Below are 14955 nucleotides of genomic sequence, written 5' to 3'. Positions count from 1 at the left end.
CGCACCACCCAGTATGCCTGGTGGAGCGGCAGTGGGGCAGAGCAGCTGGGGCATATACCTGGGGGAGTGGAAAGCAAAGAGGCTGAAGTGAGTGGTTGTGGGGTGTGTCCCTCAATTTATAAAGGTCCCGTGAGCCATTCTCAGGAGCCAGAGAGTGTTAGTGAAGTGAGCATCAAGGTAAATTTGTGTCTTATCTCTGTCCAGGGCATGTAAGTGATGATTTGGAGGACAGCCCAGCTGGGGACATGGGACTGAGTTAGTTGGTGGTGACCAAGATCCTGCCAGTGAGCTAGGAGCCTCCCCTAGGGCTGTAGCTATGAAGATGGGGGGATGGAAGAGACTTAATCAGAACAGTGGAAGGACAGAGATAAAGAAGGCACTTTCAGCTTGGAAGATCCTTTTTCATCTTAAGGCTAAGCTCAACTGATGTCTTCTGGCTTTTTTGAGAGCCTGGAGAAAGTGGTAGCGTTGGGAAATGGTTTCTGGTTAGTGTGAACGGGAGAATTATCAACACATTGCGAATGGGCTGGGGTGGGATCTTTCTTTAGCTCTCTGGAAACTGAAACAAAAGCTTGGCCTGCGATGTAATCCCCTCCTCCAATGTGTTTGAATGTGCACCCTAGAAAGACTGTGAAGCCTGCCAATAGAACATGAAGGGTTAATATGGAGAATGATGGAGAAAATATCAAGGGAAGGTCCAGGCTGCCCTGATGAGGTGACTTAGAGACTCACTGTCCCTCTTGGCAGAAATGTATAACAAGGACCAATTCCAGCTCTACTTCCAGTGAGTTGTGTGACGTGGGACACATCCCTAGGCCACCCTCAGCTTCCTAAACTATAAAAGGAAGGAATGGGTTAGAGAGACTATACAAGCTCACCAATTTTACGTGCTACTATTTGGGGTATAAATAGGCAGACAGGAGAGCTTAGTGAGAAAAAGCGCAGGCTCTGAGGTCAGATGCTTGAGACCCAATCCTTCCATTCACAGGCTGTGAGACTTGAGGGCAAGCCAGCTCAGCTCTCCAAGCCTCAGCTTCCTTATCTGTATAATGCTAATAATGATAGAACCTACCTCAGAGGGTTAATGGGAAAATTAGGGGAAATAATGGGAAAATAACAATATGCACTGAATAAGTGTTGGCTATTCTTGCTTTACGTAAAATCCCAATTAGAACAATTTTAGCTTTTTAACTATTCTATCTTTCTGGAGAGGAGGAATTAAAGAATAGAGAGGACATAGGGTTTTGGAGTGAGGGAGATCCAGGCTCTAAAGCTGACTTTGCCTCCCACCAGCTGTGGGACCTTGGGGAAGTCATTTAGGCAATCAGAGCCTCAGCTTCCTTGTCTGTAGAAGGGAAAAGAGCTAACTTTTCAGGAGTGGGGAATATTAAAGGAGGCAGCACACAGAAATTGCCTGGTGCTGTCCTGGATACTTACAGGTGTTCAATACTTTATTCATTCCATCTCTTGTACATAAGTTTATTTGTCTTGATCATTACCCCAAAGGCCTTTGGAAAAGAAATTGTGTTCATGTACAGAAAACCAAAACAATATTACACTCTTCTGAATGTCTCTATTTCCTTCCCTGACGCTTACAATATAAGTATTAAATAGATTTTTAAGAAGGTAAGTTGTGGTAAGGAAGGCTCTCTCAGCCTGAAAATACAGTCACTCTCTCAGGACATGGTTGATCCCAAGACACCTGCAACATTGTAAAGGTGGAGGATTTTTAAAGAAAAAAAATGAAGGCTCCCTTTATAGGGCCTAGGTTGGCCCTCATGGTACAGCTGACAACGGTCTGGTTAAATCGATAGAATACACGAATACACGTTCAAATCTGCTGGTGCCTATTTGAAGTTCATTAAAGGATGGGATGTTATAAGTTTTATATTTAAATCCACAGTGTAACTTTACGGAGAAGAGAGTGACGGGGTGGGTAGTGCAGGCAGCAATTAGGTATTGGATGATGCTCTGTCTGCTGGTTCTCCCTGTAGCCATTACCAATGGTGCAGTTAGGCTGGGAAAACCTAAGACTCAAGCTGAGATGTAATGCAGAAATATTTGTCTGTCTTCCTGTAAGGCTGTGAGTCTAATGGCAGAAACAACGTACTGAGGCATCTCCTTTGTACCTATTTCTCTACCTGAGACAGAGAAGACAGGAAAGGTGTGGAGGAAGGGACGCAGAGGCGAAAGGAACATTCTCATGCCTGTTAAAGAATGTGGCCACTCAAACGCCTGTAATCCCAGCACTTTGGGAGGCCAAGGTGGGCGGATCACGAGGTCAGGAGATCGAGACCATCCTGGCTAACACAGTGAAACGCTGTTTCTACTAAAAATACAAAACAATTAGCCGAGCGTGGTGGCAGGCACCTGTAGTCCCAGCTACTCGGGAGGCTGAGGCAGGAGAATGGCGTGAACCCGGGAGGCAGAACTTGCAGTGAGCCAAGATCGTGGCACTGCACTCCAGCCTGGGGCACAGAGCAAGACTCCGTCTCAAAAAAAAAAAAAAAAAAAAGAAGTATGGCCAGACCTCAGCGAAACCAAAACAGGGCCTCTCTCCAACATGGTACTCCCCTGTCCCATTCAGTGGCTAATTGACGTCCAGGGACCCAGCTCTTGTCAGTCCTCAAGGGCCCTGCCACAGGAAAGGTGCCTCCCTTGGCTGTCCCTTCTTCTCTTCCAGTGCAAGCCCACAGCACTCGACGTGAAGCCTCCTCTCCCCATAAATGCTGGTCACGTGCCTTTAGACAGATGCCTCCCTCAGAGCCTTGCCTATTTTTTTTTTTTTTTTTTTTTTGAGATGGAGTTTCACTCTTGTTGCCCAGACTGGAGTGCAGTGGTGCAATCTTGGCTCACTGCAACCTCCGCCTCCTGGGTTCAAGAGATTCTCCTGCCTTGGCCTCCCGAGTAGCTGGGATTACAAGCATCACCATGCCTGGCTAATTTTTGTATTGTTAGCAGAGATGGGGTTTTGCCATGTTGGCCAGGCTGGTCTCGAACTCCTGACCTCAAGTGAACCACCCACCTCAGCCTCCCAAAGTGCTGGGATTACAGGCATGAGCCACCACACCTGGCCAGCCCTGCCTTTTTTATTTGTAAAAATGAGAATAATTATACTTGTCTACCAGGAAAATGATCGTGAGGCACTAGGAAAACACTCCATGTAAAACTACAGGGGTAGGGGACATGGGTGACAAGTAAGGAGAACACTGTGTCCTCAAATTATTATGTCCTACTCTTACACTCTCGACCGAGACCTCAGGTGATGGTGAAAGGCTCCTTCCTGAGTCTTAAAACATCTGGCTGCCCCCGGCTTCTCAGGTGACAAGGATAGAATTTAGAAGGTTTGGCTCTTGGTTCAAGGGGGCTGGTCTTTAAAGATGGAAAGAACACTTTGTTCCTTGGAAGGAGGATTGGAATGCAGAGAGAGAGCAGGGCTGAGAGTGGGAATATGTGCAGGGAGGAGGGGTGGGGAGGAGAAGGAGAGTTCCAGGGTCCCACTGAGAGAACAGCGCAGGGGGAGAGGCATCTGCCTTACCCAGGACCTGGGAGCCTTGTCCCAGGAGGGACCAGCAGGCAGTCTGAAATCTGAGCCCAGGGAATAAGGCTCCCACTGTGGGAGGGCTTTGGTCAGAAGTTGGCCAAAGCTCTTACTATGTGAGCTGTGGCAAGAATGTGCTCTACATCATAAGCCAGTACACAGCTACACGTGCCACAGTAGAGGAAACAAAGATGGAATTTTCACAGGACAATGCCTATTCCTACTGCATGCTCTGTGCACTGATATTTTCTATTCTATACCCCTTCCCTTCCCTTCCCTTCCCCACTCTCTCTCTCCCTCCTTTTCCACCTGCCTGGCAGCCTTCTTTTCTTGTATAGTTTCTTTTCTCTTGTGTCATCAGCAAAGTTGATTTCTAGACCCACTAGTAGGGCTTCCTTCACTGTTGTTCAAGTGTGGGGAGAATTAAAGGGCTACATCAGAGGCCAGCTAAGGCCCCGCATACCCCCACTCTCCTGTTTCACTCCCTTCATAATCACAAAGTTCCTTCTGCCTTTCCTTCTCCTTGTTTTTTTAAAACAAGCAAACAAACAAACAATTTCATCAGTGTCAAGAATAACAGGATTTATTTCACAAGCTTTTCGGATCATAATAAAAATCACCTGGGGGCCCGTTGATGTCACTGAGCCTCAGGCTTCTCCTCGGAGAGTCTGTTCAGGTAGGTCTAGGCTGGGCCTGGTGATAAGTGTTTGCAACAGGTACAGCTAAGTAATCATGATGATCAGGCCCATCAGGGATTCCCTAATCAGGTTTAACCCCTGTATTGTGCTGATAAGGAATCTGGGGCCAAGTGAGGGCAGCTGCCTTGTCTGAGATCACACAGTGGGCGCCACCCTTGGGGCCAGACATTGTAGTTAGACTGTCTGTGCCTGCAGGCCCTGTACCTTGTACATTACCAGGAGAGACCTTAGACTGAGAAGATGAAGACTGGCCCCCACCATGCTGTAAGTTAGGGATGCAGCTGGGCTGGAACCTAGGTCATTGTAGAATGCTGCCTTCCTACAAGGGGCTGGCTTCCTGGGGGGAGGTTCAGCCCATTTCCAGGGCCAGCTAGTTCCTTAAACAAAGGCAAGCAGAGAGGACTGCTGTCTATGGCTGCCCAGCCCCCCATCACTTCTTGCTCTGGTCCTGAGCGAGGCCTGGGGTTTATGGGGTGAAGGGAGAATGAGTCACCTCCCTCCACTCACTGTCACTTGGTCCTCTGGGGGTAGGGTGTAATTTGAAGGTTTGCACCTAGCAATAGCCATAGCAACCACCTCCCTTCTATGCCCACCATCACTGTTGCGCCGTCCACCAGACCCTGGCAGTGGTCCCACAGGCTTGGAAGGTGCTTTCTGTAGCCCATTAAAGCAGGAGGACTCTGGGAGCCCACACTTTGCTGCAAGCCAACTGCCAGGACCTGTTCTGCCCCCACTCAGCTCTTTGCTGCTCCTCTGCTGAGGCCTGCGGTTTGACATTTCCTTCCTCACCCAATTCGAGCCCCAGCAGCCTCCAGCCTGGCTGCTAGAGATACTGGTGAGAGGCAACACCGCAGAGAGCAGGAGGTTCTTTCAAGATCCAAAGCAGCCTTGTGAGCTGGTCAGAGCCCTGTCAAACTCTGTAGGAGGAAGGCGTTGAGGTGAGCCTCAGTCCCACCTTGCTCAAGTCATTACTGAAATGTCACCTCTTCAGTGAGGCCTGATCATTTTAAATGGCAACCACATCCCACCCCTGCACTCCCATCCCCCTCCCCAGCCCCCCACCCCTGCACTCCCATCCCCCCCAGTCCCCCACCCCTGCACTCCCATCCCCCTCACCAGCCCCCCACCCCTGCACTCCCATCCCCCCAGCCCCCCACCCCTGCACTCCCATCCCCCCCAGCCCCCCACCCCTGCACTCCCGTCCCCCTCACCAGCCCCCCACCCCTGCTCTCCCATCCCCCTCCCCAGCCCCCCACTCTGCATGCGCATGGTGCATATGCAACACATTTCACCTCCTTAAAGTCTCCTCTCCACTAGCAGGGATCTTTGTCTGTTTTGCTCATTGATGCACCTTGAGCACTTCTAAGTTCCCAGCACTTAGAAGGCCCTCAGTGCACATTGTTGAATAAACAGGTGACAGAATGGGAGTGGCTGCTGCAGCCAGCACCACCTGACACGGCCAGGACACAGGACACTAACGGGGCTCCCTTGCCAGCTCTGTAGGAGTCCTTTTATCCCACATGCCCATCGTCTTCTTGAAACAACCACTTAAGGGAACCAAAAAGAACCATGTCACAAGCATTCTGACGGCATGGTCAGGAGGCAACTAGGAAGCCCCCGCTGCTGCTCTTAAAGCCTCGCTCTCTCTGCACAGTCACAAAAGCCTGGAGTTGTCAACAATATTATTACAGAGAGTAAACCTTTCCCTCCCCTTCCTCCTTCTCTTTCCTCTTAAGTACCAGTGTGTTTATCAAAATTTGTTTATCCTATTGCTCTAATGAGGTAGGAGGTTTGGATACCATTTCTTTCTCTCTCTCTTTTTTTTTTTTTTTGAGACGAAGTTTTGCTCCTGTCCCCAGGCTGGAGTGCAGTGGCGTGATCTCAGCTCACTGCAACCTCTGACTCCCAGGTTCAAGCGGTTCTCCTGCCTCAGCCTCCTGAGTAGCTGGGATTACAGGCGTGCACCATGCCTGACTAATTTTTATAGTTTACTTAGTAGAGACGGGGTTTCACCATGTTGGCCAGGCTGGTCTCGAACTCCTGACCTCAGTGATCTGCTCACCTCAGCCTCCCGAAGTGCTAGGATTATAGGCGTGAGCCACCGCGCCCAGCCTGGAGCCCATATCTTGGGAGAAATGAGGGAGTTGAGGGGCATGGGAGGTGATGGAGGAATCAAGAAATGGTGGCTGCTAAGGACTTCCTTTGCTAACTTAGCAAGTTTATTTTAGGCTAAACTTGTTACTTTGAGATGGTCATTAAGCAGAAGAAATAGAGATCATGAGCCGTTCTCATAGGCAGGCCAGGGACTCAACAGTATCTGCCTCCAGAGAGCTTGCAGCAGAAAGGGAACTGACACAGGGGTGTGTGCGTTGAAAGGGCACTGGCTTGGAAATTAGAAAGGCTAGCTTGTGGTGCTGGTGTGAGTTGTGGGAAAAGGGGTGGCCTTTACCACTAACTACTATGTGGCTTCAAGCTACTCCCCCTTTTTTTTTTTTTTTTTTTTTTTTTTTTAAGATGGAGTCTCCCTCTGTCACCAGGCTGGAGTGCAGTGGTGTGATCTCGGCTCACTGCAACCTCCACCTCCCAGGTTCAAGTGATTCTCCTACCTCAGTCTCCCAAGTAGCTGGGACCACAGGCACATGCCACCATGCCCAGCTTTTTTTTGTATTTTTAGTAGAAACGGGGTTTTACCATGTTGGCCAGGATGGTCTCGATCTCTTGACTTCATGATCCGCCATCTGCCATCTCCTCTGTAAAATGAAATTGGACTGATAATCTGAGGTTCCTTCCAGTTGCCCCAAATCTCGAGGAAACACTAAACCTATTGACTACTAAGGGTCTCGTTGGTCTCATCAGTGGGTACTAAGTGGGGCTGGAGTCTCGAGTTCTGGATATTTGAGAGACTGGAATGGATGCTTTGTTGCTAGGGCATGCTGGAGATATGGTTCTGTCGGCAAAGCCCTCCTGCCCCAGCTTCCCCAGCTCCATCCTGGGATTTGGAGATTTGCTAGTTCTGACATGAAGGAACCCAGGGACTAAGAGTATCTTCAAGTGTCTTGGTCAAAGCTGGCCTCAAGGGCATGAGTGATTCAGGGAGTCTCTCATTCTGCAACTCCTGCCTTTATAGAGAATACCTCCCCAAACTTTTATAAGAATCCGCATCACCAAGTGGGAGTCTGGGAGGGGAAGATGGAAGGAGAAGGCAGGCCACAGAACAGCCCACTAGAGGTTGTGATAGGAAATCTCCAAGGAGCAGCTGATTCCTGTGGGTCTAGATGATGGTCTGAAGATTCTTAGGAATAAGACAGCACTGCCAGGTCATGCAAAAGCCAGGGGACCTCAGCCCCAGGAATAGTAAGATAAGAAAATACACAGCTATCGTATCCAGATCCTAAGGCTCCTGATTTTTGGAGGGAAAGCCAGGTGTGAGCTGACAAGTCTTTAAGGTGGAGCTCTGAGCTGGACTTGGAAGGCTCAGCCAGACACAGATCAGCAAGGAGGAGAGAGGGCTTCCTGGGCAGGAGGAAGGTCTGGCCCGGGGAATAAGATGGCAAATTCTGGGAGGAAGTGAAGAGCAGAGGGTCCCTGCAGAGGTGACAAAGAGGAGGCTGGCCAAAGTTGGTCCTGGTGCCCCAAGTTTCTATAGACCAGGGGATATCAAGGCTCAGGGGGAAGGTTGAGACTGAGAGATGGTTTTGTCTCTTCATCTGTCTCTTTATCTTGCAGGATTCTCAGTAAGTTAAGTCAGGAAATCAACAAGAACGAAGAGAGGAGGAGCATCTTCACACGCAAGTGAGTGGGGCTGGTGTAAGGAGACGCAAGATTTTTCAGTCCCAAGTTGAACCTTAAAAGGGAGGCACAGAACTGTTTTTGCCCTACTTTTTGATCTGCATTTGTCCCCTGAATCCCAGGGGTCTGGAAGATGGTGTCCAAGGAGGGGAAGGGGTTCCCTCCCCTGCCCTGCATCCTGTCCCTGGGTCTGGGACATCAGGGGAACTTCCTCTACAGCATCAGACAGTCATGAGCTTCCAGTCATGCCACTGATGTGGCTTGGTGATTTCCAGAATTTTCAGGGTATCCTAGCCCCAGTTGCTGAGCAGCAAGGATACAAACCTCTCTTGAGCAGTGAGACATGCCCTCCACTGGGGACTCCCTCTCGCTGGACCAGGTTGAGGAAAGAGGGAGATCCCCTTAAATCGATAAGACCATTAATGCAGTGCTATTTGCCTTTGCAGACCCCAAGTCCCGCGGTTTCCTGAAGAGACAGGTAAAGCTCTCAGGGCTCAGAGGTGATTGCTTTAGAAGGTGATAGGTATTTCAGTTTTCTTGCCTTTCTGGTTCCTGGGGCTCCTTGAGTTCATTCAGGTGACCTTACTGACTTTGTCTGTCAGCCAGTTCTTACCCACAAAAGGGTTTGGGTCTAGATGGAGGGAGGAGGTCTTGCTCTGCAGGCCACCTGGCTGATGGCCCCTGTTCTGCTGGGACCATCTTCAGAGACACGCTGAGGAGCTCTGGGAGCTCTGTAGAGGAAAACAGAGGGACCCCACCTCTGAGTGAGCACCTGAGCTTAGCTAGTCCCCCTGCATCTGAGTTTTTAAAGCAGCTTTTCTTTTTTTTTTTTGAGACAGAGTCTCGCTCTGTCGCCCAGGCTGGAGTGCAGTGGCGCGATCTCGGCTCACTGCAAGCTCTGCCTCCCGGGTTCACGCCATTCACCTGCCTCAGCCTCCCGAGTAGCTGGGACTACAGGCACCCGCCACCATGCCCAGCTAATTTTTTTGTATTTTTAGTAGAGACAGGGTTTCACCATGTCAGCCAGGATGGTCTCGATCTCCTGACCTCGTGATCTGCCCGCCTTGGCCTCCCAAAGTGCTAGGGTTACAGTAGAGCAGCTTTTCAACTGTTCAATTGCACATAGTGTTGCAATGCAGATTCCTGGGGCCCGGCCTGTCCCACTGAGTCAGAAGCTGTAGGCATAGGCCCCCAGGTATCTACAGGTCTTAAAGCACTTCCTAAGTCACTGTTACACACGAGAAAGGCTGAGAACCATCGCCACCCCCTGGTTCTCTGGTAGAATGAGCACCTTGGGCAGGGTCACTGGAGCTGACAGTAGGTGGCTAAACCCGCAGGGGTGTGGGAGGTAGGTGGAGGCCAGGGAAGGGGCATTGGTGAGGGAAGGCATCAGATGGGGAAGCTGCTTTGACTTTCCTTCAAGTGGTGGCTTTCTTCAGTGCTGATGGTGGTGTCATCTCCTTCCACAGAAAGCCACGAAGAGGACAATGGGGGCTGGTCGTCCTTTGTGAGTATGGTGTGGGCTGTTCTTGCACCTTTACAGCAGTGTCCAGGGCAGCTTTGTGATAAGGAGCCAGGATGGAGCCAAGTGAAGCGGGGCTTTAACATGATGCCAGCACACCCACCCAGGGCCCAGAAAAGGTGCTCTGCATAGGGCCAGACAGGAAATAGTTTTGGCTTTGGGAGCCATGCACTCTCTGTCTCAGCTACTCAATTCTGCTACTGGAGCACAAAAGCAGCCACAGACGATGAGCAAACAAACAGGCTTGGCTTTGCGCCCATAAACCTTCATTTACAAACACAGAGGGTGGGCTGCATGTGGCCCTAGGCTGTACATTTACAAACACAGAGGGTGGGCTGCATGTGGCCCTAGGCTGTACTTTGCTGACTGCACTTCACCCACTGTTACCACCCCCCACCCACTACCCCCATCTCCAAAAATGGACACTCCTAGAAATCTACTCTCAAGTAGCTTTTCTCATGGACTTAAGTCCCCATCGGTGACACGGAGGGAAAAGAACTTCAGAACCGACTGTTAGCCCTGAAAAGACCTCAAAGAGGGTGCAATCCACTTGATTTTTACATTGAAAGGTCACAGTTCCCCCTCTGAGAGTCTGACGGATTGTACAACCCCTCCCCAGGAACCTGTATACACAGTCACCACCCATGAAGCAGTCTCAGGCTAAGAACTCTATTATGGACCGTAGCCCAATCTGTTCATTTTACAGATGAGGCAACTGAGTCCACAGGAGAGCAGAACGTGACGTGCGTAGAACACAAAGTTAGTTAGAGGCAGACCTAGGACCCAGGTAACCAGACCCTCAGTCACGTGGGCCTTCTGGTAAGAGGCCACCTCTAGTGCCTTCAGAAGGCAGAAACAAACTCTCCCTTGACCTATTGGGATTCTGGTAAAAGAAAGTATTTAATTTGAAAAAAAACAAAAAAAAAAGATTTAGCTAAGTTTATGCTTTCTACCTGAAAATGAAGGAATTTGACAGATTTCTTTGGTACAAAGGGAAAATAGCCCAGAGTTTCCGCTGGAATGTTTCTGTTTACTCACAGAGGCCGAATCCTTGCCATGCAGCCTCTCTTGTGCTGTGCCTGAGGCTAGTCTTCAATCCTCTCTGTAAACTGAGGGCTTCCATTCACTAGTGGCTATAGAGCTTGGCAGCTCCATTATGTGCCCAGTTCTTTGCAAGGGCATAGTGGGAAATGAGTGGAGATAAAGGACCCAATCATAAGCATTTTACAGTATGGATACCCCATTTTAAAAAGGTAAACTGAGGCACAATGCAATTTTTTTTTTTTTTTTATGGAGTTTATTTGAGCAAACAGTGATTCATGAATCAGGCAGCACCAAACCAGAAGGAGGCTTTGCTGAAGAAGGATGAGGGACAAGCATTTATAAAGTGAATGTAGATGTAATACAAAGAAAATATTTGAACCGGGTGCGGTGGCTTACACTTGTAATCCCAACACTTTGGGAGGCCAAGGTGGGCGGATCACAAGATCAAGAGATCGAGACCATCCTGGTCAACATGGTGAAACCCCATCTCTACTAAAAAATACAAAAATTAGCTGGGCGTGGTGGTGCGTGCCTGTAGTCCCAGCTACTTGGGAGGCTGAGGCAGGAGAATCGCTTGAACCCGGGAGGCGGAGGTTGCAGTAAGCCGAGATTGTACCACTGTACTACTCCAGCCTGGTGACAGAGCGAGACTCCATCTCAAAAAAAAAAAAAAAAAAAAAAGAAAAGAAAATATTTGATGGGTTACAGTTATAACCGATCTCATTTAGTCTATCTTGCTGGAAAGCTCCTAGTTATATAATTATAAGTTGGCTGGCTACTTCTGATTGGTTGGGCTTAAGTTCTGTTTTTCTTTAATACAGGCATTTACAAGAAATAGCCCAAGTTAACTTTTGCTTATGCTGCAAATCAAGTAAGGTTTAGGTCACTGATGAGGCCCAACTGGTTTTGTCTGCTCAGGGATTCTTCAGGCCTGGTCTCCATTTTAATTTACTTTAACACACATATGGCAGAATATAATTAGCAACAACACCATGCATACAAATTTAGGAGCCAAATTATTCTAGAAAATAATTGTTCTAGAAGCAGAGAGGAAAATTCTGTCATTTGAGAAAGGTTGATGGGGTAAAGAGCTGGTGTAAAGTCAGGAATGACGGGCCTAGGGTAGACAGGGTGAGGGAAGGGTCAGCAGCCTGGAGGGAGGCCACGTGCCTGCGGACCTCCATGCTGAGGCTCCTGATCTGAAGCAGCATTCCTCTGGGGCTCTGCCCACCTGCTCCTAAAGTTATAAGAACCCTGACAGGGCAGGACAAAGTCTTTTTTTGGAGTTGGGAAGGCACCCAATGCTCACTTTGCCCCTCTGTTGTTGATGTTTTTAATATTCCTCAAGTCAAAAACAAACACAGGACTGTCTCAACAGAACAACGTAAAGACAGTCTGCCTGAGGCCACCCAAAGCTGTCAGGATTTCTAGGACACTGGAACATTTCTTTCCTCAAAAAGTGGTCACTTCCCATTGCTTTTTCCCACACTGCCCTTGAGTGTTGAGGTCTGGGCTCATTGACTCACCCCCTGGACTTTGGCATGACCGTGATGAGCGCTCATCACTGCTGCTGATGGTGCCGCCTTTGCTTGGGAAGTCATTCTGATGCTCGTTCACCTTCATGGACTGCTTCAAAGGCAAGCATCCAGCACCTCGGGCTTACTTTCCCTGAGACCCAGGAAGAAGCAAAAATAAAATACAATAAAAAATCTAAAATTTAGAGATTCTTTCCAAGAGAGCAGCTTCAAACTCAGTGTCAGATTTCATGAATAATGGATATGTTGATACACTCAACTTTCAACAAAAAGAACAGCACAGCCTCTGGCAGTCCCCTCCTAGACACAACTTAATCTGCCTTCCACTTAACAGGCTTTGTTTATCTGTTTTTCCCATTAGCTGGGCCTTCAACGCTGCACCAGGTTATAATGAGAGGACATTTTTTTGAGCACAGGCACCCTTGAACAAAATGGCAATTAACTAGTATCATCACAAATGCTCCAGGCCTTTAGTCTTTCTCTTGGTGATGCCTGGAGCAAAAAATGTGTTTACTCAAGACAGAGCCTATTCCGGTACCCTCTATTCCAGCATCCTTCCCCTTTCTTCTCTGTCTGTTGTGCAAAAAAGGTGTTGTGTAAAAAGGTGGTCCGAAGACCTTCACCAAGGTCTCAAGTCCATGACTTGCTGCTCCTGTGGTACGGTGCTCCCTGACCTCAGATTCCTCAACTGTAAAATGGGAGTAACCATCTTCAGGCTGCCTGGCCCCAGGTTATACTGTTGTGAGGCTTGGCAGGGAGAGAGTAGGCACAGGCACATCGAGGGCCACAGAGCCTCTACAAACTGCACTGTCCCTATCACTGTGTGGGCAGGAAGAAGACGATTATGAAAGTCCCAATGATGACCAGGATGGGGAGGATGATGGAGACTATGAGTCCCCCAATGAGGAGGAAGAGGCACCCGTGGAAGATGACGCGGATTATGAGCCGCCACCCTCCAATGACGAGGAAGCTCTGCAGAACTCCATCCTGCCTGCCAAGCCTTTCCCCAACTCCAACTCCATGTACATCGGTAAGGGCCCGTTTCCGGATTTTCTGGCCCGAGCAGCCCAAAGCCAAGCTCGCCACTGCTGCATGGAAGGCTGATGCCCCAGCTTGCCCATGTAGCAGAAAGCTCTGGGTCTCGATATCTGCTCGGCTTCTTAACAGCTATGTGGCTTTGTACAAGTAACTCTGTCTTTCTGGGCCTCAATTTCCTCATCTGTGAAATAGGATAATAAATGTACAGACCACATAGGTTTCCTGTGAGGACTACTAAGACTGCAACCAATTCTTGCCTATGGTGGCTGATAACAGCATTGAGCTACCACCTAAGGCTATTTGGCAGTTTCAACTCATTCTGCAGTTTACTCAGGTACTCCAAGAGTACTTTCCTGTTCCTCCCCATCTTTTGACCAAATTATAGTTACATGGCATTATTATGCTAGAATAAACATGAAGATATTGACTAGGGTTTGACTATAACTTTAAAAAATATTAGACGGTGTTTACGATTTCTATTGTCTATCTCTCCTTTTAGCCCACTTCTCTCTCCATTCATTCAACAAACATTGTTGATCTGCTGGGAGCCCAGGCCCCGTTCTCAGTGCTTAGAAATGATCAGGAAAGAAGACATAGCCCCTGCCTCCTGGGGCTTACATTCTAGTAGTGGTGTTGACAGAAAATAAACAAATATATTCTTAAATAATGTATTTTCAGAGAGTACACTGAAAATTGAAGGTCAGTACCACAAAAAACGAATACCATTTAATCCTTTATGCGGTATAACCCATTTCCATTTTAAAGCCCTTTCACAAAATGCTGTCTCAATATCTCGTGGTGGTTTTTAAACATCTATGTAATAAGGACAACCATGATCAAGTCTGTTTCATATACAGGGAAGTGGAGGTCCGGAAAAGCAATGGATGAGTCAGTTGTTGAGTGCCTTGTGTGTGCCAGTCATTAAGATACAGAGTGAATAAGACAGCCCTCGCCAAGGGACTGACAGTCTGGCAGGTGACGCACCCTCCAACAAATGAGCCATGAGGTTACTTGGTGAAACCGTGACACAGAGGCAGGAAGACAAGCACAGATGAGGCTGGAGCGTTTGCCTGAGGGTGTATCTTTAAGCTGTGATATTAAGCCAAGGTTAAAGGATAAATACAAGTTGGCCAAGTGGAAGTGGATGTGGTAAGGGAAGAACATTTGAAGCAGTAGAAATGGCTGTGCAAAGGCCCTGAGGCTCAAAGGAGCATGGCCTATTAGAGAAGCTGAGAGATGGCCAGTGCGGGTGGAGCAGGGTGGAATTAGATCAGGCTGGGCCTTGCTCCTACCGTCTTCCCTGTGGAAGAGCTGCACCTCCCCAAGGCTGGGACTAGAGTCAGGCAAGAGAGGCACCCAGGGCACAAAGCGTAAGGAGGCCCTACCCACTCACCCCTCTTGCTTGATGGTCTTGTCCTGGCCTTTCCTATCAAAGGGGTAGGAAATTGCCAGCCTGTCAACCTGGCCTAGGAACACTTCCCTGGAGATGTGGATAATGTGAGTTTCTGCCCAGATAATGTGAGTTTCTGCTCAAGGCAAATCTAGCTTCCACTTAAGAGTCTGTGGTCTGGTAACAGAAGTTGGTGACCAGCTCCTCCCTTTATGGGAAGAGATGAGCAAAATGAGGAAGTGTCAGGGAGGAGGTAGCCCAGGACACTGGAGAGGGGAAGGAAGGGCAGACAGAACAAGATCCCTATGACAGTGAGAGCTGACTTCACCCTGCACAGGTAGCTGGGTGTGCCTGTGAGATTTTTGGCATGTGTGTGTGTCTGTGTGCACTCGTGTCTC

General features: G+C 48.8%; 1 protein-coding gene across 1 annotated transcript in view; it reads left to right on the top strand.

Annotated features, from left to right (window-relative positions):
* Positions 1 to 14955, top strand: part of LCP2 (lymphocyte cytosolic protein 2) — a 49860-nt gene that overhangs the window by 13896 nt on the left and 21009 nt on the right. The window contains exons 4-7 of the mRNA XM_004042974.5: positions 7966 to 8031; positions 8475 to 8506; positions 9498 to 9535; positions 12961 to 13159. Of these exons, the coding sequence (XP_004043022.1) occupies positions 7966 to 8031; positions 8475 to 8506; positions 9498 to 9535; positions 12961 to 13159 (335 nt within the window). The remainder of the gene's footprint in view (positions 1 to 7965; positions 8032 to 8474; positions 8507 to 9497; positions 9536 to 12960; positions 13160 to 14955) is intronic.

This window comes from Gorilla gorilla, chromosome 4 (genome assembly GCF_029281585.2).
Source record: "Gorilla gorilla gorilla isolate KB3781 chromosome 4, NHGRI_mGorGor1-v2.1_pri, whole genome shotgun sequence".
Classification (NCBI taxonomy): Eukaryota; Metazoa; Chordata; class Mammalia; order Primates; family Hominidae; genus Gorilla; species Gorilla gorilla.
Note: the sequence above shows the minus strand (reverse complement) of the source record. Positions and strands in the feature narration are given on the sequence as shown.